Here is a 27,940-nt window from a genome sequence, read left to right as displayed (position 1 = left end):
GACAGAAACAGGACATTTGGCCCCGCTGGCCTATGTTGGTGCCGAGGTAGATTGCTGTTGGGGATTATAGGTCAGGTAGATGGAATGGTAGAACAGGCTTGAGGACTGAATGGCCTTCTCCCTCTGCTCCCTGGGAATGATGGTGTTCATTCATTGCAGCGAGGGTATATCTAGCCTCACTAGCCTATAATGAGGCTGTGGAGGGTTGGATGCAGGGAGGGAACAAATTTGGCTCCTGCTTTTTGTGGATAACTCAACTGGTGATCAGGTTAATGTTACATTGTGAAGCACCAGAGAGACTCTTTTCAGACAGAATCATCATCTTCAGAGGGAAGCCCCAAAGACATCTCAGCTACCCGGGTTACGGACGTTCTCGGCACCAGCTCCCTGTGAACCTCCTCCCACCCTACTTCATCCAACCTTATCAGCATATTCTTCTATTCCATTCTCCCTGCTGTACTTATCTAGCTTCGCCTTAAATCTATCCAAATTATTTCACATAACCACTTTTTTTTGTGGGATGTGGGTGTCGCTGTCTAGGCCAGCATTTATTGCCCATCCCTAATTGCCCTTGAACTGAGTGGCTTACTAGGCTATTTCAGAGGGCATTTTAAGAGTCAACCACATTGCTGTGGGCCTGGAGTCACATGTAGGCCAGACCAGGCAAGGACAGCAGATTTCCTTCCCTAAAGGACATTAACGAACCAGATGGGTTTTTACAACAATCAACAATGTTTTCCTGGTCATCATTAGACTAGCTTTTAATTCCAAATTTATTAACTGAATTCAAATTTCACCATCTGCTGTGGGGGGTGGGGTGACAAATTCATGCCCCCAGAGCATTAGCTTGGGCTCTGGATTACTAGTCCAGTGACATTACTACTATGCCACCACCTCCCCAGTACTCCATGTGGCAGCAAGTTCCAAATTCTTATCATTGTTTGGTTATGGATGTTTCTCCTGAATTCCCAATTGGCTTTATTAGTGGCTATCTTATAGCAACGACCTCTAGTTTTGGACTTGCACACAAGTAGAAACATTTTTTCTATGTCTACCCTGTCAAGCCCTTCCATTATCTTAAAGATCTCTATCAGATCAAATCTCAGCCTTCTCTCTTTGAGAGAAAAGAGCCCCAGGATGTTCAGTGTTTCCTGATAAGTATATCCTTAGTTCTGATATCATCCTTGTGCTCTTTTTTTTTTGCACCTTCGCCATTGCTGCTATATCCGATTCACAATATGAACACCAGAATTATGCACAGTTCTCCAAGTGTGGTTTCAATATAGGATCGATTCAGTGATATAATAACAAGCTGCCAATGCTAATAGATCTTTAGGTTTTTATTTAAAACACTCTGAAATTGGGCATAACCTACTGAACCATTAAAACTCCAAAAATACAAATGTGGATGCTTTCTGCAGCACATCATATGCACACACATAGAAGGTAATGCGAGCAAACGATTATCAACTCAGTTTGATAAATTCTGGCAAGGAGTAGTCATTTTGTATTTAAGTGCTGTAAGGATACTTGGGGGTAATTTCCACCTTTGCCACTTGGGTGGCATACTGGCGGATTGCCCACCCTATAAAGAAGCTGCCACTGATTGCAATCGAAATGTAAATCTGCCAGATCTATAATGGCCGTGTGAGTAAACTTTGCCAGTTTACCATCTAAGAGGCGAGGCTGAAAATTACATTCATACATTTTGGATATATATGGACATATCCACGGCAGATCCATATAAAATGTACATGGAAATATCCATTTGAATCATGGGCATGTGTGTCAGTGAGCACTTTATCAAAGTGAACACAGCTTCTTTGTCATTCTTTGGGCATTATCTTATGCTGCTGATCACATAAGGAAAAAGATCTCTTACCTCACTTAAAATATCCTGGGCATACTTTACTTTCTTAACATCTACGGAATCTGTTGGAATCCATCCAATTCCACGCATCCATTCCATATCCGATTTGTAATTAACCTGTATTAAATTACGAGTAAATTATTAATTCTTATCTGTTATTAAAAATTTATGAATACCCCATATCATTTAAACAAATTACTTTTTTCGCTTAGGTTCCCCTATACTGTATTCTATTTTCAAAACAGGAAGACTGGATATTAAGGTGGGGGGGGTTATGTAAGTTGTGGGTGTGGGTGGGGGTTAGAGGGTGTGAGAAGGGAGAGTTTCAGATGGGAAACCTGGAAGTCAGGTTTTAACTCCACAGCATGTGTCTTTTGTCCTTGACAGGTTCCCCACTGGAAAGTCAGCCAGATTGACATACTTGGTCTCCAATCGGGCTAGGGGGACTCTGGATCAGGCGGGAGGAGCAGATAGGTTCAGTCAATGACCCTGGAGGTTGGAGGCATTTCCAATACCTGACCCCAAGAGCCTTTGTATGATGAAGGTGGTGTTGCGGCAAGTTCCAAGGGTGAGAAGCACTCCTATGCCACAAAGCTGTCGGCGCCTCTCATCTGCTCCTGGGTTTCCCCGTAAAACAGGTTAAATCAGAGGCTGTCAACCTCATTAACACGCCAACTCGTCTTCTGGGAGTGGGCGTTGCCTCCGTTAAACACAGAAGTGGGCGGGTTGGAGGCAGGTTTAAGATTTTTAAAATTGTAACCTATGAGCCAGCCTCAACTCTCTGGTTTTGGATGTTAAAATCCAGCCCAAGGGATTCCAGGCTTCTGGCAATGCTGTTTCTCATCCAGAAAGGGCAAGAAGAGTTGACTCACTGTTCAGTTTTCTCCCCGTCCCATCAGAACAAATCTGATGTCAAGTTAATGTCTGCTCAAAATCCAACTGAGATCAAAAAGTCATTATGTGGAAAGGAGTAGTTGTATACGAGTGCCTGACCAGTTTATAATCTAGTCACAGGGCCGACACTACATCTATTGAGACTCTGAGATACTGGATGAGCTCAATTCACTCATTTCCTCATCTGCAGAGCTCTAGTCATGCTAATAATACAATTTTGAATTGACCAGTAATTGCAGAATATTTATTCCATATTGACACAAAACAAAGACAGTTGTTACAGCGAAATGCTTTACATCACATGAATTAATGTTGTATTTTAAATAATTATTTCAATATTTATTAAAATTATATATTATCTTTCAGTGTGAAGAGATGATTCAAGGTGAAATTTCATGACAAAATACCGACTTCAACTTTTATCTTTACTCACATCACTCTGCAAATCATAGGCTTTCTTTGCCTGGATCACATCATTCTGGTCTGGCAGACAGGTCCACTCATGCAGGTAATGTCTGTAGTCAATGTCGCTGACCAGGGTCTGGCATTTCTTGGCCAACAGGATGTCCAGCATGTCCACTGGGATATTGATCTTGCTCTTAGTTTTCTCAAATTCCTTCTTGTACTCCCTGTCACTCTGCATCTTGCCCACATGCATGCACCGAACCATTTTGGGGTCATCGTTAATGTCACGGCATCCAATGTGGTGGCCAAGTTGCTTGCGATAGATTTCTTTATATAAATACTGAGAAGAAATGGCACAAACATATCAATCTCAATTGGTATTTTAACCTGAAGTAGAAATGTTATTGTGGCTTGGATTTTAGCCTGAAGGCGAATTCCGTGCTGGATGGGGTGCTGTTGTGAAGCCAGGAAATCCAGAAGAACAAGATTCTCGGATATCTTGCACTTTTTACCTATTGATTGGGAAGTGAGCTTCGTTTGGCCGCAGCCTACCAGAACAGCTAAGTGTAGTGGGGGAGTGAGAGAAGTTGTCGAGGGTTTTCCTGATCATAGTGGTCTTGATTGCAGGGGAGGGTTAGTCTGAAAGTGGTTGGAGCATGCCCGATTTCTGGTGTGGGATCCTGATTGCAAAGAGACTCCTAATCGCGGGAGTGGTCCGATTGCAGTGGGGGGTAAGGAAATTCCGATTGTGGCTTGTGGAGGCAGAGGTTCGTCAGTTAGGAGAAAATAATGGTTGGGGTGGGAGAAGATGGTCAGGATGTCCGATGGTGGTCAGTGGGAGCAGGTGAATAAGGTTGATGGGCTACAAGCACAAATAGCAGTATGGGAATATGATGCAGTGGCAATAACAGAAACATGGCTTAAAAATGGTGAGGGCTGGGCACTTAACATACAAGGATATAATGTCTTCAGAAAAGATAGAGAGGAAAAAAGGGAGGTGGGATGGCATCAATGATCAGGAAAGACATTGTAATGTTGGAAAGGCAGATGTCATTGAGGGGGTAAGGACAGAATCCATTTGGTTAGAGTTGAGAAGAAAAAAGGGTCTAATCACGTTACTGCGGCCTCCAAATAGTGAGAGAGAGAGAGAGCTAGAGGAGCAAATCTGCAGGGAAATCACAGAGAAGTGTAACAACTATAGAGTGGTGATATGGGGGGGATTTTAATGACCCAAATATCGATTGGGATAATTTTAGACTAACGGGTAAAGACGGGTAGGAATTTCTGAAATGGAACTGACGGGAAGAGCTGTATCGGAACAATGGTTTATCTTTAAGGAAGAGATGCTTCAGATACAGGCTAGGTACATTCCAACAAGAGCGATAGGTAAAGGAACCAAAAACATGGCTCCTTGAATGACGAGGGAGATAGAGATTATGATGAAACAAAAAAGAGGGTGTATGATGCATGTCAGGTAAATTCTTCAAGTGAGAACCAGGCCATATATACTAAGTTGGGAGGGGAGGTGAAGAGGAAAATAAGACTGGCAAAGAGAGAACATGAGAATAGAATGGCAGTCAACATAAAAGGAAACCCAAAAATCTTCGACTGGCATGTAAATAGTAAGCAGGTTGTAAGAGGTGGAGTGGGGCCTATTAGGGACAAAGAGGGTAATATATGCTTAGAGGTGCAGGGCAAGGTTAATATTATTACTGAGTACTTTGTATCAGTGTTTGCTAAGGAAATGGAATATGACAAAATATCAGTAGAAATGGAGAGAGTAGAGGCAATGGGTAGGGTAAAAATTGAGAGGGGGGAGGTACTAAAAAAGCTGGCTATGCTTAGGATAGATAAGTCACTTGGTGCAGTTGGTTGCATCCCAGGTTGCTAAAGGATATGGTGGTGGAAATAACAGAAGGACTTGCCAGAATCTTCCAATATTCCCTGATATAGGGAGATGCCAGAGGATTGGAGCGTGGGAAATGTGACACCCTTATTCAAGAAAGGACAGTACTAGTAACGACAGGCCAGTTAGTTTAACATCAGTGGTGGGTATGGTTTTAGAAACAATAATCAGGGGAAAATATCAACAGACACAAGGAGAGGTCTGAGTTAATTAAGAATAGATTTGTATGATTTGGATTTGTAAAAGGTAGATCATGCTTGACTAATCTAATTGAATTTTTGATGAAATAACAGAAGGTTCATGAAGGGAATGCGTTGGATGTTGTTTATGCGGATTTTAAGAAAGCATTTGATAAGGTACCACATAAAATGCTGATTAACAAAATTGAGGCTCATGGAATAGGAGGGACAGTGTCCAATTGGATTTTAAAAATTGGCTTAAGGACAGAAAACAGTGAGTCATGGTAAATGGTTGTTTTTCAGACTGGAGGATGGTAGACAGTGGTTTTTCCCAAGGGTCAATGCTGGGGCCACTGCTTTTCTTGCTATATATAAATGACTTGGATCATGGAATACAGAGTAGAATTTCACATTTTTCCAATAACACCAAACTTGGAGGTGTGACAAACAGTGAGGATGATATGAACTGCCTACAACAGGACATAGATAGACTGGAAGAATGGGCTGCTAGGTGGCAGATGGAATTTAATACTGACATGTGTGAGGTGATGAATTTTGGTAGGAGGAATAGGGAGAGGCAATATATACTTAATGGTACAGTTCTAAAGAGTGAGTAGGAACAGAGGGACATGGGGGTGCATGTGCACAGATCTCTGAAAGTGGCAGGACATATTGAGAGAGTAGTTAGCAAAGCATAAGGGATCTTGGGCTTCATAGATTGAGGTATTGAGTACAAAAGCAGAGAAGTTATGTGTAAACTTTGTAAAGCTCTGGTTAGGCTCCAACTGGAGTATTGCATCCAGTTCTGGTTACCACACTTTAGGAAGGCTGTGAGGGTCCTTGTGAGGGTGTAGAGGAGATTTACCAGGATGGTTCCAGGGGTGGGGGAATTTTAGAGTCAAGTTTAGGTTGGAAAAGCTGGCTTGTTCTCTGTATAGCAAAGGAGTTTGAGGGGAGATTTAATAGAGGAGTACAAGATTATGCCAGGCTTAGATAACTTAGACAAGGCAAAACTGTTCCCATTAACTAATGGCACATGGACTAGAGGACACAGATTGAAGGTTTTGGGCAAGAGATGCAGAGGGAAGATGAGGAAGAATTTTTTTACGCAGTGGGTGTTAATGACCTGGAATTCACTGCCCACAAGAGTGGTGGAAACAGAGGCAGTGACTTCAAAAGGAAATTGGATGGCCATGTGAAGGAAATAAACTTGCAGGGCCACGGGGATTGAGCAGAGGAATTGATCTATCTGAATAGCTCCACGAGGAGCTGGCATAAACTTGATGGGCCGACTGGCCTCCTTCCGTGTCGTAAATGACTCTATGACTGATCATGAGGGGAGGTTTATTGGGGAGCTGCTTGAGTTGGAGAAAACACTCCTACTCTTCCTGGCCCACAAGCAGTGCTTTAAAGTTACTTATTTCATGGACTCAAGTCTTCTTGCCTCTTTTCATCTATTGGGTTTCCCCAGGCCTGGTAAACCCAGTGGAAAGGAAGTACAAAATAGAATGATTGTTAAAATGAAAAGGTAAGCAGCCTCATAATATTTAAACAACCAACCCACATCCCATGAGTGAACTGGTTACCACCCTCATCCCGCCTCCATTAAAACTGGAAGTGAATGGGTTTGTGGCGGTTTTGTAGTTCTGTATCTGATTTTTAAAATAATTTAACCTCTGTCTTAACACCAACCCATCCTGTTTGGGCATTAAGATTCAGCCCCATGTCTCATTAATAATTTTTATTCGTTTATTCATCTTATGTTGCAGTCAAAATTTGAAAAGTTAATTTAACTCTGTATTTTAAAAATAAGACATTAATAACAATTTTCAAATTAAATTTTTAAATTAAGCAATGAGGATATTTGCGACAATAATATTTTGAAATCATTATAAAAATATTTGTTTAGTCCCTTTTTCTGCACTGCTTTTACTTCATAGACTAGATACCTTGTGATATTTTATGACAATTTTTATCTAGTTTTGCTTCATTTAATTACAAAGGTTCCTCCTTTGCCTGCTTCTAAATTTGAGAATGCTATTGTCATTTAAATTTACAATAATGGATTTTGTGAATTTTGGCTCAATATCTTCTAATTTCAAGAAGTCAATGCCTAGGTACAATGACACAATTCAAAAAAGTCACCTCTCCAATCATACTCAATTTGGCTTAATTGCCATGGAATAATACAAGTCCACTTACATTTTCACAGTTTTCCTCATCCCTATATCAAATATAAGAACATAAGAAATAGGAGCAGAAGTAAGCAATTTGGCCCCTTGAGCCTGCTCCAACATTCAATAAGATCATGGCTGATCTGATTGTGGCCTCAGTTCCACTTTCCTGCCGGCCACCACATAACCCTAGACTCCCTTGTAGATCAAAAATCTGACTAAATCAGTCTTGAATCAGCCTCCACTGCTCTCTGGGGAAGAGATTTCCAAAGATTTAACAACCCTCTGAGAGAGGAAATGCCTCCTCCTCTCCATCTTAAATGGGAGACCCCTTATTCTGAAACTGTGCCCCCTTGTTCTAGATTCCCTCACGAGAGGAAGCATCTACCCTGTCAAGCACCCTCAGAATCTTATATGTTTCGTAAGATCACCTCTCATTCTTCTAAACTCCAATGAATATAGGCCCAACCTGCTCAACCTTTCCTCATAAGACAATCCCTTCATCCCAGGAATCAACCTAGTGTACCTTCTCTGAACTGCTTCCAATGCAAGTATATCCCTCCTTAAATAAGGAGACCAAAACTGTACACAGTACTCCAGGTGCGGTCTCACCAGCACCCTGTAAAGTTGTAGCAAGACTTCCCTACTTTTATACTGCACCCCCCTTGCAATAAAGGCCAACATTCCATTTGCCTTCCTAATTCCTTGCTGTAGCTGCATGCTAACCTTTTGTGATTTATGTACAAGTTTTGGGTTAAATTTTGGGTTTTCAAAGGGGGTCATAAAGTCCACTTGAGAAACAGTCCCCGGAAATGTTTTCTAAAAGGGGCACTGAGAGGTCTTGTGAGGAAAATAAAACCTTTCTGGGAAACCACTTGGTTTTCAGCAACACCAATAAGCCTTTCCAGGAAACCACCTGACTTTCAGGTCACAAACCAACAGTAAACTTTGGACACGTGGAGAAGTTGTTTACAAAGAAGTGACAGGTCAAGATTGATGGAAGTCAAAAGGTTAAGAGAAGAGAATTCCCAAGGAACGAGAGAAGATTTCCAGCACCTCGCTAAAAGACCTCGAGAAGTCCACTGTGTCTACTCATCTCATCTCCTGTCTTTGAAGAAAAGCCTGCTAAATTAATTCTCAACGCCGCCTGAAACTGTTCTAAAAGATCCCAGTGACCCATCTATGCGTACTTGGAGGCCAGACTGTATGCCAGTTTTGGAAGACAACATATCTCATCTGCTGTTTCATCAAGAATGAGCAAGTATTCAGTCCAAGTGTTCTTTTGTCTGTAATAGAGTTCCAAAAACAAAAACCCCTTTATTTTTCCAGTTAATTGGTGTATGTATGTGTGTGAGTGTGAGGGGCTCAGGTAAAAAGGGAACTTTAATAGTGTAATCTGTGTGTTTAAGCTTTACTTCATTACTGGTTAAGATTTGTTTTATAATAAACTGATAATTTTGTTGTTTATTATAAAACCCTGATTGGTGTGTTTTATTCTGGGATAAAAATAGAGTCTATGATTGACTATCGGTAAGTGGGAAAAAATTTAAATATATGTTGTGACCCGTGGAGAAGTGGAACTAGAATATACAGTACACTCCTCCCACCTCAGTCATAACAATTGTATCATGAAGCAGTCTAACAATTCATTTGGATAAAGGTTGTCTATTCCTGCATTTATTGCTACTTTAGAAAGGGTACTGGTATATTTATCATTTTGAGGGCAACCTTTATTAACGTGTGTGCCAGTCAGATTGAGCCAAATTATCATTAAAGTTCTCATTTGTCAATACTGCAGTCAAACATCATTACAGCAAACATTTATGCCAAATTTTGCTTCTCACAAAATCCATTTTAGTCAAAACTCAAGTCAATGATAGAGAGAATAAAGTTATTAAATCCCATAAACTTGCAATGAATAATTTTGGCTATCTAGAATTTGAGTATTTAAACAAGAAGTAATTCTGAGAAAATAATAATGGAAATGAATGGGTCTAACAGAGGTTGGTGATTTTGTGAGCTTCAGCTCCTTGTGAATCCATTGGAAATGGCTGTTGCAGTTTTATGGACAGTCCACATGATATAATAAGGATTTACATTCACAAAGACGTCAAGATTCAGTCAAACATTTTGTACTTACGTCACTTGCAATGTTTCTGGAAGCTTTAGCATTTTGGATGGCGATAGCATCAGCACGATAGTCAATGGTCTTCTTTGCATCTTCCCAGTGCTCTTTGTAAAGTTTCTGTAAAGGAAGAGTAGCAGCAATTGTTTCACAACCACAGTAGTGCAGTTTGATTGAATGAGAATGGCTGAATTGGTATAAAGTAAGGTCACAACTTCACACAGGTGTTTTTTTTTGCTCTGGCCTAATCGTTACTAAGCAGCCAATACAGCAGACTTTTGGGGTCAAGTAGTGCTTCTCAGGATAAGCAGACAAGCACTTAGTTTATTTATACAAAAGTCCTTTATCTGAAATTTTAATCCATTTAAAAAGAACAAATTAATACCTCCATTAATATAGTAATGGTAAATCATAGCAATGTTTTAATTGGACAGCTAAATTCACTCTATTTTGTGGTAAATATTTGCTTGTGTACCTTAACACAATGTCACACATCACTCCTCCTTAAAGATTACAAAAAACTGCACATACAGCCATTAAATGAACATTGCCTAAAACATCTCTTGTTTACTGGTGAATTCAACAGTAAATTATGTTATATTTACTGCAAATAAATATTTTACACTCACCTGACTAACGTTGGCAGCATTGGATTTAGCCAACAAAATGGCTGGTGTATCTGGAAGGACGTGAATCTGTACCTTGTCTTTCTCCCAGTTTTCTTTGTATCTTCTCTATGATATTTCAAGCAAAGAAAAAAATCAAAGTGCACTGAACACACCATCATTTTAAAATAAGTTTACAAGAATGTTTAAGATATTGATAGATCTTAGGTGTCTTACATCACTCAGTAGGTCCGAGTTGATTTTAGCCTGGACTATGCTGGGAAGGTCAACAATGCTGGTGAAGCTGAGCTTATTAGGAGGTTGACGGTAGAGCTGCTCACTGAGGATTTCCTGGGCTCTCTGCACTTTCTTAACATCGATAGAATCATTGGGCATCCATCCACAGCCACGGATCCATTCCAAATCAGACTTGTACAACAACTAAAAGGAAAAGTCAGGGAAACATAGGCCACAGACAATGATTTGGGTGTTAGATTAATCAGAAGATATTTGCACTTAAAATGGGATCAATTACAATAGTCAATGGAATCGGTCAGTAAAATACATGAAACTTCATCACTGTAACGTCCTCCAGGCCTACAACCCTTAAAGATCTGTGCACTCTTCCAATTCTGGTCTCTTGCACATCCCCAATTTTAATCACTCCATCATTGGTAGTTGTGCCTTCAGCTGTCAAGACCCCAAGCTCGAGAATTCCATCAGTGAACCCTTCCGCCTCTCGACAGCTCTCTCCTCCTTTAGGACATTCCTTAAAACCTATTTCTTTGACCAAGCTTTTGATCATCTGTCCTTGTATGTCCTTATATGCCTCAGTTTCAAATTTTCTTTGATGAGGTCTGTGAAGGATACATTTTGGTAGGAAAAACAAGCAAAGGCAATATAAAATAAAGGGTGCAGTTCTAAAGCAGGTGCAGGAACCGAGAGACCTGGGGTATATGTGTACAACTCATTGAAAGTGGCAGGGCAGGTTGAGAAAGAGGTTAAAATCCCATACGGGATCCTGGATGTTATAAATAGAGGCATTGGTTACAAAAGCTAGGAAACTATGATGACCTTTATAAAACACCTCGCCTAGAGTATTGTGTCCAATTCTGGGCACCAACCTTTAGGAATGATGTGAAACCTATAGAGAGGGTGCAGAAAATATTTAAGAGATGATTCAATGGATGAGGGACTTCAGTTATGTGGATAGGTTGGAGAAGCTGGGGCTGTTCTCCTTAGAGAAGAGAAGGCTAAGAGTAGATATGATAGAGGGGTTCAAAATAATGAGGGGTCTCGCAAGAGTAGATAGAATCACAAATCATAGAATGATTACAGGCCATTCGGACTGTTGTGTCCATGCCAGCTCTCTGCAAGAGCAACTCACCTTGTCTCACATAGCTGTGAAAATCTTATTTCTTCAGATAATTATCCAATTCTGTTTTGAAGGCCTCGATTGAATCTGCCTCAACCACACTCTCAGGCAGTGCATTCCAGATCCTAACCATTAGCTGAGTAAAAATGTTTTTCTTCATGCCGCCTTTGCTTCTTTTGCCAATCATTGCAAATTGGTGTCCTCTGCTTCTCAACCCTTCTGCCAACAGGAACAGTTTGTCCCAATCTACTCTGTGTAGCTCCCTCATGATTTTGAACACCTCTATCAAATCTCCCATTGTTCCCATTGACGGGAGGGTTGAAAACTAGAAGGTACTGATATAAGGTGATTGGCAAAAGAACCTATGGTGGCGACATGAGGAAAAACTTTTAGGCGGCAAGTGGTTAGGAACTGGAATGCACTGCCTGAGAGTGTGGAGGAGCAGGTTCAAGTGTGGATTTCAATTGGGGTTTGGATCATCACCTGAAGAAAAATATGTTGCAGGCCTACAGGGAAAGGGCTGGGGAGTTGGACTAAATGAGTTGCTGTTGCAGAGCCAGCATGGATTCAACAGGCCGAAGGGCCTCCTTCTGTGCTGTAACCATTCTATGATACTATAAGGCTCCTGTGAAATGTCTTGGGCTGTGTTAAAGACACTAATTAAATACAGTTGCTGTTACTGATGTTGTTGATTGTTGGCCCACTCCATCTGCACATGCATTTACCCAACCGCAGCTGTCACCATCACTGTTAACGTTTGATAGCCTTGCTTCAAGGAACTCAATTGTTCTGGGATTACTAATGCATGAATGTTTCAACAGTTTGTCTGAGATTTGCTTCCAATATGATTTGGCCCATTTATTTTTCAAGTGTTGATGTCTATGCTAAAATGTCACTCAGAGGGATTTCAGACAAGTGCATTAAGCATTTGTGTGCTAATAACCCATGGTGTAATTTCAAGACTTAATTTCCTTCCCTTAGCTCTGCAGAAAAATAAATTAAGTAATGCTGCTAATATCTCCTGAATTTACTTATTTTTAATAATTAATAACTGAATAAATACTTTTACTGAAGTGGAACTATATTAATACTCACATCACTCTGCAAATCATAGGCTTTCTTTGCCTGGATGATATCGTTCTGGTCTGGCAGACAGGTCCACTCATGCAGGTAATGTCTGTAGTCAATGTCGCTAACCAGGGTCTGGCATTTCTTGGCCAACAGGATGTCCAGCATGTCAACAGGCATGTTGAACTTGGTCTTAGTTTTCTCAAAGTCCTTCTTGTACTCCCTGTCACTCTGCATCTTGCCCACATGCATGCACCAAACCATTTTGGGGTCATCGTTAATGTCACGGCATCCAATGTGGTGGCCAAGTTGCTTGCGATAGATTTCTTTATATAAATACTGAGGAGAAATGGCACAAACATAACAATCCCAAGTGGTATTTTAACCTGAAGTAGAAATGTTAGTTAGGCTTGCATTTTAACCCAGAGGAGAGTTCCATGTTGGACCGGGTGCTGTTGTGAAGTTGGGAAATCCAGAAGACCGAGATTCCTGAATATCTTGCACTTTTTAAACTACCACTTAAGAAGCCAGCTTCTCAAGGCCGGAGCCTAAGGGAACAAGTAAGTATAGTGGGGGAGCGAGAGATTGTTGGGGATGTCCCTGATTGTAGTGGGGGCAGGAGCATAATGCATAGGGGGGTGGGGATTAGTCTGGAGGTGGTTCGGGGGGTGCCCAATTCCCACTGGAGGATCCTGATCACGAGGGCGGTCCTAATTGTTGGGGTGGTCCGATTGCAGTGGGGAGCAGAGAAATTCCAGTGGTGGTTGGTAGAGGCAGCGGTTGGTCGGTGAGGAGAAGATGGTAGTTGGTGGGGAGAAGATGGTCAGGATGTCTGATGGTGGTCAGTAAGGGAAGGTTATCTGGGCAGCTGCTTGGACCGGGAGGTAACACTCCTGATCCTCCTTGCCTACAAGCAGCACTGTAAAAGGCACTTAACTCGTGGATTCAACACTTCACATCTCCTGCCAGTGCAGACACGATGGGCCGAATGGCCTCCTTCTGCGCTGTAACAATTTTGTGATCCTTTCAGCTGCCAGGTTTCCTCATGGCTGGGAAACCCAGCCAAAATGAATTAAGAAGTGGAATGACTGCTAAAATGAGGGTAGGCACCCTCACTTCAATATTTAAATCACCAACCCACTTCCCGTGAGTGAATTGTTGTTGCCCTTCGCCCACCTCCATTAAAACCAGAAGTGTATGGGTTTGAGGCCATTTGGGCTCATGTTTCTGATTTTTTTTGTAGTTTAACCTCTGACATGAAACCAACCCACCCTGTTTTGGGTATTAAGAATCAGTCCCAGGTCTCTTATTTCACATATTCATTTTATGTTGGAGTGAAATTGAAAAGTTAATTCAGCTCTGCTTGTATTCTAAGACTATCAGATTATAAATTATTCTTAAATTAAATTTTTAAATTAAGCAATGAGGATATATACTACAATAATTTTTTTAAATTATAAAAATATTTGTTTAGTCCCTTTTTCTGCACTGTTTTTACTTCATGGACTAGCTATTTTGTGATATTTCATGACAATTTTTATCTAGTTTTGCTTCATTTAATTACAAAATTCCAAAAGTGTGAATTCTATTCTGATGCTTGAGCTTCTATTTCAAGAAGTCAAACATTATGGACAATGATACAATTCAAAAGAATCACCTCTTCGATCATACTCAATTTGGCTTGATTTCCATGGAATTCTGCATTTCCAGTTATATTGTCACATTTTTCTTCATCCCTATATCATATATATTTTTGTTTAAATTACATTGTTTCATGAAGCAGTCTAAAAATTCAATCGGATAAGATTGTCTACTCCTGCACTTAGTGCTACTTCATTCAGTGATATTGTAAAGTTTCGCAGAATTGAATGATGCAAATTCGGAATAACAATGCCTCAAATCAATGCTATTTAAGTGATGTAACATGAAAGAGCTCCTCTATGCTCCATATTAAAACCCTTGTAGATGCCATCAACCAGATTTGAATAGGACAGGCAAGCCAGATGCAGAAACTGGCATGGTGTTAAAAATTTGGATAAAAGCTAATGTCAGCTCCATTTATACCTGGTACATTACAAGTGCAGTAGTTTGCAACAGTGGTCTGTTTCAACCCATTTTCTTATAAGTGATCTAATAATTCTCAGTTGTAATATCGGAGAGGACAACATCTGAAACTGGCAGCTTCAAAGGGTACTAATATATATTTATCAGTATGAGGGTGGCTCTTATTAATGTATGTGCCAGTCCAATTGACCCAATTTTCCATGACACAATTTACAATTGTCAATACAGCAGTCAAACATCACTACAACAAACGCTTATGACAAACTTCTGCCTTATCACAAAATCCGTTTTAGCCAAACCTCAAGCCAATGATAGAGAGAATAAAGTTATTAATTCCCATAAAATTGCAATGAATAAATTTGGCATTTAGAATTTCAGTATTTAAATAAGACTCAATTCTGAGAAAATAGTAATGGAATTGAATGGGTCTAACTTAGGTTGGTGATTTTTGTGAGCTTTAGCTCCTTGTGGATCTATTAGAAATGGCTGTTGCAGTTTTATGAATGGTCCACATGATGTAACAAGGGTTTACATCCACAAAGACTTCAAGATTCAGTCAAACGTTTTGTACTTACGTCACTTGCAATGTTTCTGGAAGCTTTAGCATTTTGGATGGCAATAGCGTCAACACGATAGTCAATGGCCTTCTTCGTATCTTCCCAGCCCTCCTTGTAAAGTTTCTGTAAAGGAAGAGTAGTAGCAATTGTTTCATAACCGCAGTAGTGCAGTTTGATTGAATGAGTACGGCTGAATTGGTATAAAGTCTGGTACAGTAGGTCACAACTTCACACAGGCATTGTTTTATTTATTGATACAGCACTGAAACAGGCCCTTTGGCCCACCAAGTCTGTGCCAACCAACAGCCACCCATTTATACTAATCCTACATTAATCCCATATTCCCTACCATATCCCCACCATTCTCTACCACTTACCTACACTAGGGGCAATTTACAATGGCCAATTTATCTATCTTTGGCTGTGGGAGGAAACCAGAGCACCCAGCAGAAACCCATGCGGTCACAGGGAGAACTTGCAAATTCCACACAGGCAGTACCCAGAACTGAACCTGGGTCACTAGAGCTGTGAGGCTGCGGTGCTAACCACTGTGTCACTGTGCCACCCTGTGCTCTGGCCTAATTGTTATTTAGCAAGCAATGGCCAATACAGCAGACTTTTGGGGTCAAATTCATGGGGCATTGTCACCAGTACTGGGGAAGGAGGGAGCTGTTCCGCTGGGACGGGCTCCACCTGAATCATGCTGGGACCAGAGTCCTGGTGAATCGCATGACTAGGGCTGTATTAGCTTTAAATTATAATTTTTAATTAGCTTTAAACTATAATTTACCTTTAAACTAAATAGTGTAGGGGAAGGTTCAGTTGCATGGAAAATTAGGAAATCAAAGTTGAAGGAGAAGGTAGGAGTGCAGGTTAGTGATGAGGCTGATTGTTACCAGGAAATAAAAGGAAGGGACAGAACGTGTGAACGTCATATTGCACCAAGGAATCATTTCCCTACAAGAGTAGGGAAATTTGATAATAGAACAACTGAAAGGCTTAGTATCTGAATGCACGAAGCATTCGGAATCAAATAAATGAGTTAACAGCACGAATAGAGACGAATGAGTATAATTTAGTGGCGATTGCGGAGGTTGCAGGGAAACCAGGTTTGGGAATTGAATATCCAAGGGTACTCAGTATTATGGAAGGATAGACAGGAAGGAAAAGGAGGTGGTGTAGCTTTGTATGTAAAGGAAGAGATCAATGCTATAGTGAGAAATGATATAGGCAGTGGAGATCAAGACGTAGAATCAGTCTGGGTAGAAATAAGAAATAGCAAGGGAAAGAAGACCCTGGTGGGAGTAATCTATAGGTCCCCAAACAGTAGTTCTACAGTGGGGCACAGTATAAACCAGGAAATACTGGGGGCTTGTAAGAAAAGTACGGCAATAATCATGGGTGATTTTAATATGCATATAGACTGGATTAATCAAATTGGCGAGCGTAGCCTCGAGGGATAGTTCATTGAATGTATCAGAGATTGGTTTTTGGAGTAATATGTCGTGGAACCAACCAGGGAGCAGGCGATTCTAGATTTGGTATTGTGTAATGAGGTGGGATTAATTAATGATCTCATAGTTAAGCATCTTCCAGGGAAGAGTAATTATAGCGTGCTAGAATTTCAAACTCAGTTTGAGGGCGAGAAACTGGAGTCCCACACGAGCGTTCTGGAGTAAACAAAGGTAATTACATAGGCATGAGGACAGATTTGGCCCGAGTGGACTGGGTAGGAAGACTAAAAGGTAGGACAGTTGATGAGCAGTGGCAGATGGTTAGGAACATACTCAATTCTTCCCAACTAAAATATATTCCAGAGAGGAAGAAAGATTGAAAGAGGGGGAAAAAACATCCATGGCTAAGCAAGGAAGTTAAGAATAACATAAAGACAAAAATGAAGGCAAACTATATTGCAAAGGCCAGTGGCAGGCTGGAAGATTGGGGAACTTTTAAAGATCAACAAAGTAAACTAAAAAAGTAATAAAAAGAGCAAAAGTAAATTATGAAAGAAAACTAGTGCAAAATATAAAAACGGATAGCAAAAGCTTCTATAAGTATATAAAAGGGAAGAGAGTAGCTAAAGTGAATGTTGGTCCCTTGGAGGATGAGACTGGGGAGTTAATAGAGGGGAACACAGAAATGGTGGAGACACTAAATCAGTATTTTGCCTCAGTTTTCACGGTGGAGGACATTAGTACCATCCCAATAGTAACAGGTAATGCAGAGGTGATAGAAAGGGAGGAACTCAGCACAATCATCATCACTAGGGTAAAAGTACAAAGAACAAAGAACAGTACAGCACAGGAACAGGCCATTCTGCCCTCCAAGCCTGTGCCAATCTTGATGCCTGTCTAAACTAAAACCTTCTGCACTTCCGGGGACTGTATCCCTCTATTCCCATCCTATTCATGTATTTGTCAAGATGCCACTTAAACATCGCTATCGTACCTACTTCCACCACCTCCCCCGGCAGCAAGTTCCAGGCACTCACCACCCTCTGTGTAAAGAACTTGCCTCGCACATCCCCTCTAAACTTTGCCCCTCGCACCTTAAACCTATGTCCCCTAATAACTGACTCTTCCACCCTGGGAAAAAGCTTCTGACTATCCACTCTGTCCATGCCGCTCATAACTTTGTAAACCTCTATCATGTTGCCCCTCCACCTCCGTCGTTCCAGTGAAAACAATCCGAGTTTATCCAACCTCTCCTCAGAGCTAATGCCCTCCAGACCAGGCAACATCCTGGTAAACCTCTTCTTTACCCTCTCCAAAGCCTCCACATCCTTCTGGTAGTGTGGCGACCAGAATTGCACGCAATATTCTAAGTGTGGCCCAACTAAGGTTCTGCACAGCTGCAACATGACTTGCCAATTTTTATACTCTATGCCCCGACCGATGAAGGCAAGCATGCCATATGCCTTCTTGACTACCTTATCCACCTGCGTTGCCACTTTCAGTGACCTGTGGACCTGTATGCCCAGAGGTCTCTGCCTGTCAATACTGTTCTGCCATTTACTGTATACTTCCCACCTGCATTAGATCTTCCAAAATGCATTACCTCACATTTGTCCGGATTAAACTCCATCTGCCATTTCTCCGCCCAAGTCTCCAACCGATCTATATCCTGCTGTATCCTCTGACAATCCTCATCACTATCCGCAACTCCTCCAACCTTTGCGTCGGCCGCAAACTTACTAATCAGACCAGCTACATTTTCCTCCAAATCATTAATATATACTACAAACAGCAAAGGTCCCAGCACTGATCCCTGCGGAACACGACTAGTCACATCCCTCCATTCAGAAAAATACCCATCCACTGTTACCCTCTGTCTTCTATGACAGAGCCGGTTCTGTATCCATCTTGCCAGCCCACCTCTGATCCCGTGTGACTTTAACTTTTGTACCATTCCGCCATGAGGGACCTTGTCAAAGGCTTTACTGAAGTCCATATAGATAACATCCACTGCCCTTCCTTCATCAATCATCTTCGTCACTTCCTCAAAAAACTCAATCAAATTAGTGAGACATGACCTCCCCTTCACAAAACCATGCTGCCTCTCGCTAATAAGTTTGTTTGTTTCCAAATGGGAGTAAATCCTGTCCCGAAGAATCCTCTCTAATAATTTCCCTACCACTGACGTAAGGCTCACCGGCCTATAATTTCCTGGATTATCCTTGCCACCCTTCTTAAACAAAGGCACAACATTGGCTATTCTCCAGTCCTCTGGGACCTCACCTGTAGCCAATGAGGATGCAAAGATTTCTGTCCAGGCCCCAGCAATTTCTTCCCTTGCCTCCCTCAGTATTCTGGGGTAGATCCCATCAGGCCCTGGGGACTTCTCTTTGGTGAATACTGATACAAAGTACTCATTTAGTACCTCGCCCATTTCCTTTGGCTCCACACATAGATTCCCTTCTCTGTCCTTGAGTGGGCCAACCCTAGTTACCATCTTGCTCTTTATAAAAACCCTTGGCATTTTCCTTAATCCTGTTAGCCAATGACTTCTCATGACCCCTTTTAGCCCTCCTGAGTCCTTTCTTAAGTTCCTTCCTGCTGTCTTTATATTCCTCAAGGGATCCGTCTGTTCTTAGCCTTCCAGCCCTTATGAATGCTTCCTTTTTCTTTTTGATGAGGCTCACAATATCCCGCGTTATCCAAGGTTCCCGAAACTTGCCAAACTTATCCTTCTTCCTCACAGGAACATGCTGGTCCTGAATTCTAATCAACTGACGTTTGAAAGACTCCCACATGTCAGATCTCGATTTACCCTCAAACAGCCGCCCCCAATCTAAATTCTTCAGTTCCTGCCAAATATTGTTATAATTAGCCTTCCCCCAATTTACCACCTTCACCCGAGGACTACTCTTATCCTTATCCACAAGTACCTTAAAACTTATGGAATTATGGTCACTGTTCTCGAAATGCTCCCCTACTGAAACTTCAACCACCTGGCCAGGCTCATTCCCCAATACCAGGTCCAGTATGGCCCCATCCCTAGTTGGACTATCTACATATTGTTTCAAGAAAACCTCCTGGATGCTCCTTACAAATTCTGCCCCATCCAAGCCCCTAGCACTGTGAGTCCCAGTCAATATAGGGGAAGTTAAAATCACCCACCACTACAACCCTGTTACCTTTACATCTTTCCAAAATCGATCTACATATCTGCTCCTCTACCTCCCGCTGCCTGTTGGGAAGCCTGTAGAAAACCCCCAATATCGTGACTGCACCCTTCCTATTCCTGAGCTCCACCCATATTGCCTCACTGCATGACCCCTCTGAGGTGTCCTCCCGCAGTACAGCTGTGATATTCTCCTTAACCAGTAATGCAACTCCCCCACCCCTTTTACATCCCCCTCTATCCTGCCTGAAGCTTCTAAATCCTGGAACATTTAGCTGCCAATCCTGTCCTTCCCTCAACCAAGTCTCTGTAATAGCAACAACATCATAGTTCCAAGTACTAATCCAAGCTCTAAGTTCATCTGCCTTACCTGTTAGACTTCTCGCATTGAAATAAATGTACTTCAGACCACCAGTCCCCCTGTGCTCTGCAACATCTCCCTGCCTGCTCTTCCTTTTCGTCTTACTGGCCTTATTTACTAGCCCCCCCCTCATTTATTTCACTTGCTGTCCTACTGCTCTGGTTCCCACCCCCCTGCCACACTAGTTTAAACCCTCCCGAGTGATGCTAGCAAACCTCGCAGCCAGGATATTTGTGCCCCTCCAGTTTAGATGCAACCCGTCCTTCTTGTACAGGTCCCATCTGTCCCTGAAGAGATCCCAATGGTCCAGATATCTGAAACCCTCCCTTCTACACCAGCTGTTCAGCCACGTGTTTAGCTGCAGTATCTTCCTATTTCTAGCCTCACTGGCACGTGGCACAGGGAGTAATCCTGAGATTACAACCCTAGAGATCCTGTCTTTTAACTTTCTACCTAACTCCCTAAACTCCCCCTGCAGGACCTCGTCACTCTTCCTGCCTATGTCGTTGGTACCGATGTGTACCACAACCTCTGGCTGTTCACCCTCCCCCCTCAGAATGCCCCCTGTCCATTCAGAGACATCCTTGACCCTGGCACCAGGGAGGCAACATACCATCCTGGAGTCTCTTTCACGGCCACAGAAGCGCCTATCTGTGTCCCTGACTATAGAGTCCCCTATAACTATTGCTCTTCTGCGCTTTGTCCCTCTCTGATGAACAACAGTCCCTGCCATGGTGCCACTGCTCTGGCTGCTGCTGTTGTTTTCCCCTGATAGGCCAAAACCCCCAACAGTATCCAAAACGGTATACTTGTGAGAGAAGGGGATAACCACAGGGGATTCCTGCACTTACTGCCTGCCCCTACTGCGCAAACTATTGGGATTGAAGGCAGACAAGTCCCCAGGGCCTGATGGCCTACATCCTAGGGTCTTAAAGGAAGTGGCAGCGGAGATAGTGGATCCATTGGTTATAATATTCCAAAATTCCCTGGATGTGGGAAAGGTTCCTGTGGATTGGAAAAATGCTAATATAATGCCCTTATTCAAAAAGGGAGAGAGGCAGAAAGAAGGAAACTATAGACCAGTTAGTTTAACATCTGTCGTTGGAAAATGGTTAGAATCCATTATTAAGGAAGTAATAAAAGGACATTTAGAAAGTCAAAATGCAATCCATCAGATTCAACATGGTTTTATGAAGGATAAATCGTGTTTGACTAATTTTCTAGAGTTCTTCGAAGATGTAACAAGCAAAGTGAATAATGGGTATCCTGCAGATGTAGTATATCTGGACTTCCAGAAGGCATTTGATAAGGTACCACACAAAAGGTTCATACACGAGTCAAGATCACATAGGGTTAGGGGCAATTTATTAGCTTGGATAGAGGATTGGCTACCCAACAGAAAACAGAGAGTCGGGATAAATGGGTCTTTTTCTGGCTGGCAAGATGTAACTAGTGGGGTGTCACAGGATTCGGTCCTCGGGCCCAACTATTTGCAATCTATATTAATAACTTGGATGCAGGGATAGAAGGTACCATCGCCAAATTTGCAGATGACACCAAAATAGGTAGGATAGTAAGTTGCAATAAAGAAATAAGAAATTTACAAATGGATATGGATAGATTAGGTGAATGGGCCAAGATTTGGCAGATGGAGTTTTACGTGGATAAGTGTGAGGTTATCCATTTTGGTCGGAAGAATAGAAAGGCAAATTATTGTCTAAGTGGAGAAACTTCAGAGTGCTTCGGTGCAGAGGGATCTGGGTGTCCTCGTGCATGAATTGCGGAAAACTAGTATGCAGGTGCAGCAGGTAATAAAGAAGGCATATGGAATTTTGGCATTTATTGCTAAAGGAATAGAGTATAAAAGTAGGGAAGTGTTGCTACAACTGTCTCAGGCATTAGTGAGATCGAACCTGGAGTATTGCGTACAGTTTTGGTCCCCTTACTTGAGGAGGGATGTAGTTGCATTGGTGGCAGTTCAGAGGAGGTTCACTAGATTGATTCCAAAGATGAGGGGTTGTCTTATGAAGAGATATTGAGCAGTTTAGGCCTTTACTCTCTAGAGTTTATAAGAATGAGAGGAGATCTAATTGAGGTATATAAGATGATTAAGGGGATTGACAAAGTAGACGTAGAGAGGATGTTTCCTCTTGTGGGGCAATCTAGAACAAGAGGCCATAGTTTTAGGATAAGAGATAGCAGATTTAATAAAGTGACGAGGAGAAATTACTTCTCTCAAACTGTCGTGAGTCTGTGGAATTCATTACCCCAGAGTGCGGTGGATGCCGGGAAATTGAGTCAATTTAAGGAGGAGATAGACAAATTTTTAATTAGTAATGGGTTGAAGGGTTATGGAGAACGGGCAGGAAAGTGGAATTGAGGCCGAGATGAGATCAGCCATGATCGTATTGAATGGCGGAACAGGCTCGAGGGGCTGAATTGCCAACTCCTGCTCCTAGTTCTTATGTTCTTAAATAGTGCTTTTCAGGATAGGTGTACAAGCACTTATTCTATTCATACAAAAGTCCTTTATCTGAAATTATAATCAATTTAAAATAAACAAATTGATACCTCCATTAAAATAGTAATGGTATATCATACCAATATTTTAATTGGACAGCTAAATTCTCTCTGTTTTGTGGTAATTTTTTGGTTACAATGTGATACAAGACAAACTCCTCCTTTAAGACTTAAAAAAAAACTACACATACAGCAATTAAATGGACTTTGCCTAGAACATCTTGGGCTGGATTCTGTGTTGCAGCTGTCGAGTATGGCGGCAGCCATAAAATATGGCGGCCTGCAAACGCGGGTTTCACTCCGCAGAGCTGCCGCAATCTTATATGCAGTGGCTCATTAACATGTCCAGGGCATATCGCCCCCCACCCTGATGATGTGGAGGGGGTGGGCGAGCCGCCCAAGCAACGACATCCAATGTCACTACGCAGGCCTGGTGCCATTTATAAAGAACTTAGAGCCCTAATGACAGTTTAAATTATTAAAGGACAGTGCATGTGAACTTACTAAAAATAATTGCAGGAAGTTAAAAAACAGGACCTCTAGGGTTGTAATCTCTGGATTACTCCCTGTGCCACGTGCCAGTGAGGCTAGAAACAGGAAGATAGTGCAGCTAAACACGTGCAGCTGGTGTAGTTTAGTTTAGTTTAGTTTAGTTTAGAGATACAGCACTGAAACAGGCCCTTCGGCCCACCGAGTCTGTGCCGACCATCAACCACCCACTTATACTAATCCTACACTAATCCCATATTCCTACCACATCCCCACCTGTCCCTATATTTTCCCTACCACCTACCTATACTAGGGGCAATTTCTAATGGCCAATTTACCTATCAACCTGCAAGTCTTTGGCTTGTGGGAGGAAACCGGAGCACCCGGAGGAAACCCACGCAGACACAGGGAGAACTTGCAAACTCCACACAGGCAGTACCCGGAATTGAACCCGGGTCGCTGGAGCTGTGAGGCTGCGGTGCTAACCACTGCGCCACTGTGCCGCCCTAGAAGGGAGGGTTTCAGATATCTGGACCATTGGGCTCTCTTCAGGGACAGATGGGGCCGGTACAAGAAGGACGGGTTGCATCTAAACTGGAGGGGCACTAATATCCTGGCTGCAAGGTTTGCTAGCGTCACTCAGGAGGGTTTAAACTAGTGTGGCAGGGGGGTGGGATCCAGAGCAGCAGGACAGCTAGTGAAATAAATGAGGAGGGCATAGTAAATAAGGCCAGTGGGACTAAGAGGAAGAGCAGGCAGGGAGATGTTGCTGAGCACAGCGGGACTGGTGGTCTGAGGTGCATTTGTTTCAATGCGAGAAGTATAACAGGTAAGGCAGATGAACTTAGAGCTTGGATTAGTACTTGGAAATATGATGTTGTTGCTATTACAGAGACTTGGTTGAGGGAAGGGTAGGATTGGCAGCTAAATGTTCCAGGCTTTAGAAGCTTCAGGCAGGATAGAGGGGGATGTAAAAGGGGTGGGGGAGTTGCATTACTGGTTAAGGAGAATATCACAGCTGTACTGTGGGAGGACACCTCAGAGGGGTCATGCAGTGAGGCAATATGGGTGGAGCTCAGGAATAGGAAGGGTGCAGTCACGATGTTGGGGGTTTACTGCAGACCTCCCAACAGCCAGCGGGAGGTAAAGGAGCAGATATGTAGACAGATTTTGGAAAGATGTAAAGGTAACAGGGTTGTAGTGGTGGGTGATTTTAACTTCCCCTATATTGACTGGGATTCACTTAGTGCGAGGGGCTTGGACGGAGCAGAATTTGTGAGGAGCATCCAGGAGGGCTTCTTGAAACAGTATTTATTTTATTTATTTTTTATTTAGAGATACAGCACTGAAACAGGCCCTTCGGCCCACCGGGTCTGTGCCGACCAACAACCACCCATTTTTACTAACCCTACAGTAATCCCATATTCCCTATCACCTCCCTACACTAGGGGCAATTTACAACGGCCAATTTACCTATCACTTGCAAGTCTTTGGATGTGGGAGGAAACCGGAGTAGCCGGCGAAAACCCACGCAAACACAGGGAGAACTTGCAAACTCCGCACAGGCAGTACCCAGAATCGAACCCGGGTCCCTGGAGCTGTGAGGCTGCGGTGCTAACCACTGCGCCACTGTGCCACCCCGTATGTAGATAGTCCAACTAGGGATGGGGCCATTCTGGACCTGGTATTGGGGAATGAGCCCGGCCAGGTGGTCAAAGATTCAGTGGAGGAGCATTTCGGGAGCAGTGACCATAATTCCATAAGTTTTAAGGTACTTGTGGATAAGGATAAGAGTAGTCCTCGGGTGAAGGTGCTAGATTGGGGGAAGGCTAATTATAACAATATTAGGCAGGAACTGAAGAATTTAGATTGGGGCAGCTGTTTGAGGGTAAATCAACATCTGACATGTGGGAGTCTTTCAAACGTCAGCTGATTAGAATCCAGGACCAGCATGTTCCTGTGAGGAAGAAAGACAAGTTTGGCAAGTTTCGGGAACCTTGGATAACATGGCATATTGTGAGCCTAGTCAAAAAGAAAAAGGAAGCATTTGTAAGGGCTGGAAGGCCAGGAACAGATGAAGCACTTGAGGAATATAAAGACAGTAGGAAGGAACTTAAGCAAGGAGTTAGGAGGGCTAAAAGGGGTCATGAAAAGTCATTGGCAAACAGGATTAAGGAAAATCCCAAGGATTTTTATATATATATAAAGAGCAAGAGGGTAACCAGGGAAAGGGTTGGCCCACTCAAGGACAGAGAAGGGAATCTATGTGTGGAGCCAGAGGAAATGGGCGAGGTGCTAAATGAGTACTTTGCATCAGTATTCACCAAAGAGAAGGACTTGGTGGATGATGAGCCTAGGGAAGGGAGTGCAGATCGTCTCAGTCATCTCATTATCAAAAAGGAGGAGGTGTTGGGTGTCTTGCAAAGCATTAAGGTAGATAAGTCCCCAGGGCCTGATGGGATCTACCCCAGAATACTGAGGGAGGCAAGGGAAGAAATTGCTGGCGCCTTGACAGAAATCTTTGCATCCTCATTGGCGACAGGTGAGGTCCCAGAGGACTGGATAATAACCAATGTTGTGCCTTTGTTTAAGAAGGGTGGCAAGGATAATCCAGGAAATTATAGGCCGGTGAGCCTTATGTCAGTGGTGGGGAAACTATTAGAGAGGATTATTCGGGACAGGATTTACTCCCATTTGGAAACAAACAAACTTATTAGCGAGAGATAGCATGGTTTTGTGAAGGGGAGGTCGTGTCTTACAAATTTGATTGAGTTTTTTGAGGAAGTGACGGAGATGATTGATGAAGGAAGGGCAGTGGATGTTATCTATATGGACTTTAGTAAAGCCTTTGACAAGGTCCCGCATGGCAGACTGGTACAAAAGGTGAAGTCACACGGGATCAGAAGTGAGCTGGCAAGATGGATACAGAACTGGCTCAGTCATAGAAGACAGAGGGTAGCAGTGGATGGGTGTTTTTCTGAATGGAGGGATGTGACTAGTGGTGTTCCGCAGGGATCAGTGCTGGGACCTTTGCTGTTTGTAGTATATATTAATGATTTGGAGGAAAATGTAGCTGGTCTGATTAGTAAGTTTGTGGACGACACAAAGGTTGGTGGGGTTGCAGATAGTGATGAGGATTGTCAGAGGATACAGCAGGATATAGATCGGTTGGAGACTTGGACGGAGAAATGGCAGATGGAGTTTAATCCGGACAAATGTGAGGTAATGCATTTTGGAAGGTCTAATGCAGGTGGGAGGTATACAGTAAATGGCAGAACCCTTCGGAGTATTGACAGGCAGAGAGATCTGGGCATACAGGTCCACACTGAAAGTGGCAACGCAGGTGGATAAGGTAGTCAAAAAGGCATACGGCATGCTTGCCTTCATCGGTCGGGGCATAGAGTATAAAAATTGGCAAGTCATGTTGCAGCTGTACACAACCTTAGTTAGGCCACACTTAGAATATTGCGTGCAATTCTGGTCGCCAAACTACCAGAAGGACGTGGAGGCTTTGGAGAGGGTACAGAGGAGGTTTACCAGGATGTTGCCTGGTCTGGAGGGCATTAGCTATGAGGAGAGGTTGGATAAACTCGGATTGTTTTCACTGGAACGACGGAGGTGGAGGGGCGACATGATAGAGGTTTACAAAGTTATGAGCGGCATGGACAGAGTGGATAGTCAGAAGCTTTTTCCCAGGGTGGAAGAGTCAGTTACTAGGGGACATAGATTTAAGGTGTGAGGCGCAAAGTTTAGAGGGGTTGTGCAAGGCAAGTTTTTTACACAGAGGTTGGTGAGTGCCTGGAACTTGCTGCCAGGGGAGGTGGTGGAAGCAGATACGATAGCGACGTTTAAGAGACATCTTGACAAATACATGAATAGGAACGGAATAGAGGGATATGGGCCCCGGAAGGGCAGAAGGTGTTAGGTTAGGCAGGCATCAAGATCGGCGCAGGCTTGGAGGGCCGAATGGCCTGTTCCTGTGCTGTACTGTTCTTTGTTCTTTAAATATTCCCAGCCCCTCTCCCACTCCCCCTGATAGCATTCGGTATCATTCCTGCCCTTCCCCACCCCCCCCCGAAATATTTACCTTGTATATATGAACATCCCCTCCACCCCCCCCCGCGAAGTTCAGAACCTTTAACCTTTACCCCTTCCAATCACCACCCACCGCACCTCCACCCCGGCACAGATAAACCCCTTCTTCCCTCCTGACAAGTGTGACACCTCGTTTCCCGGATGGGGATCCAAAGGCGCGTCAGTGCCGTCCGCCAGGATGAAGATCACAGCGGCACATCAGGAGGCGACGGCAAATTCATTAATGCAGCTAAGTCAATTATTTTACATAGTTAAATTGAGGTTCCATCGCCGCGTGGCGTTGTGGGGGCCGCCACAAGGCCTCGCTGCCGTCGGCAAGATCGGGACGTGCCCTGCCAGCGTCAAGGTCCATGGCGGGTCTCATCCAGGGCAATCTTCATGCCCTCCCTGCCACGGGTCCCGACGTCAAGGCTCCTACAAAATCCAGCCCCTTAAGTTTTCTGGTGTATCCAGCAGTAAATTATGTTATATTACTGTAAATATAAACTTTACACTCACCTGACTAACGTTGGCAGCATTGGATTTAGCCAACAAAATTGCCGGTGTATCTGGAAGGACGTGAATCTGTATCTTGTCTTTCTCCCAAGCTTCTTTGTATTTTCTCTATGATATTTCAAGCAGAGAAAAAAA

At 42.9% G+C, this 27,940-nt stretch overlaps 1 protein-coding gene across 1 annotated transcript in view; it reads right to left on the bottom strand.

The window, feature by feature from the left end:
* Window positions 1–27,940, bottom strand: part of neb (nebulin) — a 361,674-nt gene that overhangs the window by 142,759 nt on the left and 190,975 nt on the right. Inside the window, exons 78-85 of the mRNA XM_068036260.1 lie at window positions 27,809–27,913; window positions 15,241–15,345; window positions 12,629–12,940; window positions 10,396–10,599; window positions 10,183–10,287; window positions 9,569–9,673; window positions 3,198–3,509; window positions 1,883–1,987 (exon numbers count right to left, since the gene is read on the bottom strand). Of these exons, the coding sequence (XP_067892361.1) occupies window positions 1,883–1,987; window positions 3,198–3,509; window positions 9,569–9,673; window positions 10,183–10,287; window positions 10,396–10,599; window positions 12,629–12,940; window positions 15,241–15,345; window positions 27,809–27,913 (1,353 nt within the window). The remainder of the gene's footprint in view (window positions 1–1,882; window positions 1,988–3,197; window positions 3,510–9,568; window positions 9,674–10,182; window positions 10,288–10,395; window positions 10,600–12,628; window positions 12,941–15,240; window positions 15,346–27,808; window positions 27,914–27,940) is intronic.

This window comes from Heterodontus francisci, chromosome 7, assembly GCF_036365525.1.
Source record: "Heterodontus francisci isolate sHetFra1 chromosome 7, sHetFra1.hap1, whole genome shotgun sequence".
NCBI classification, from domain to species: Eukaryota; Metazoa; Chordata; class Chondrichthyes; order Heterodontiformes; family Heterodontidae; genus Heterodontus; species Heterodontus francisci.
The sequence above is the reverse complement of the archived record's forward strand: the minus strand, read 5'-3'. Positions and strand labels throughout refer to the sequence as shown.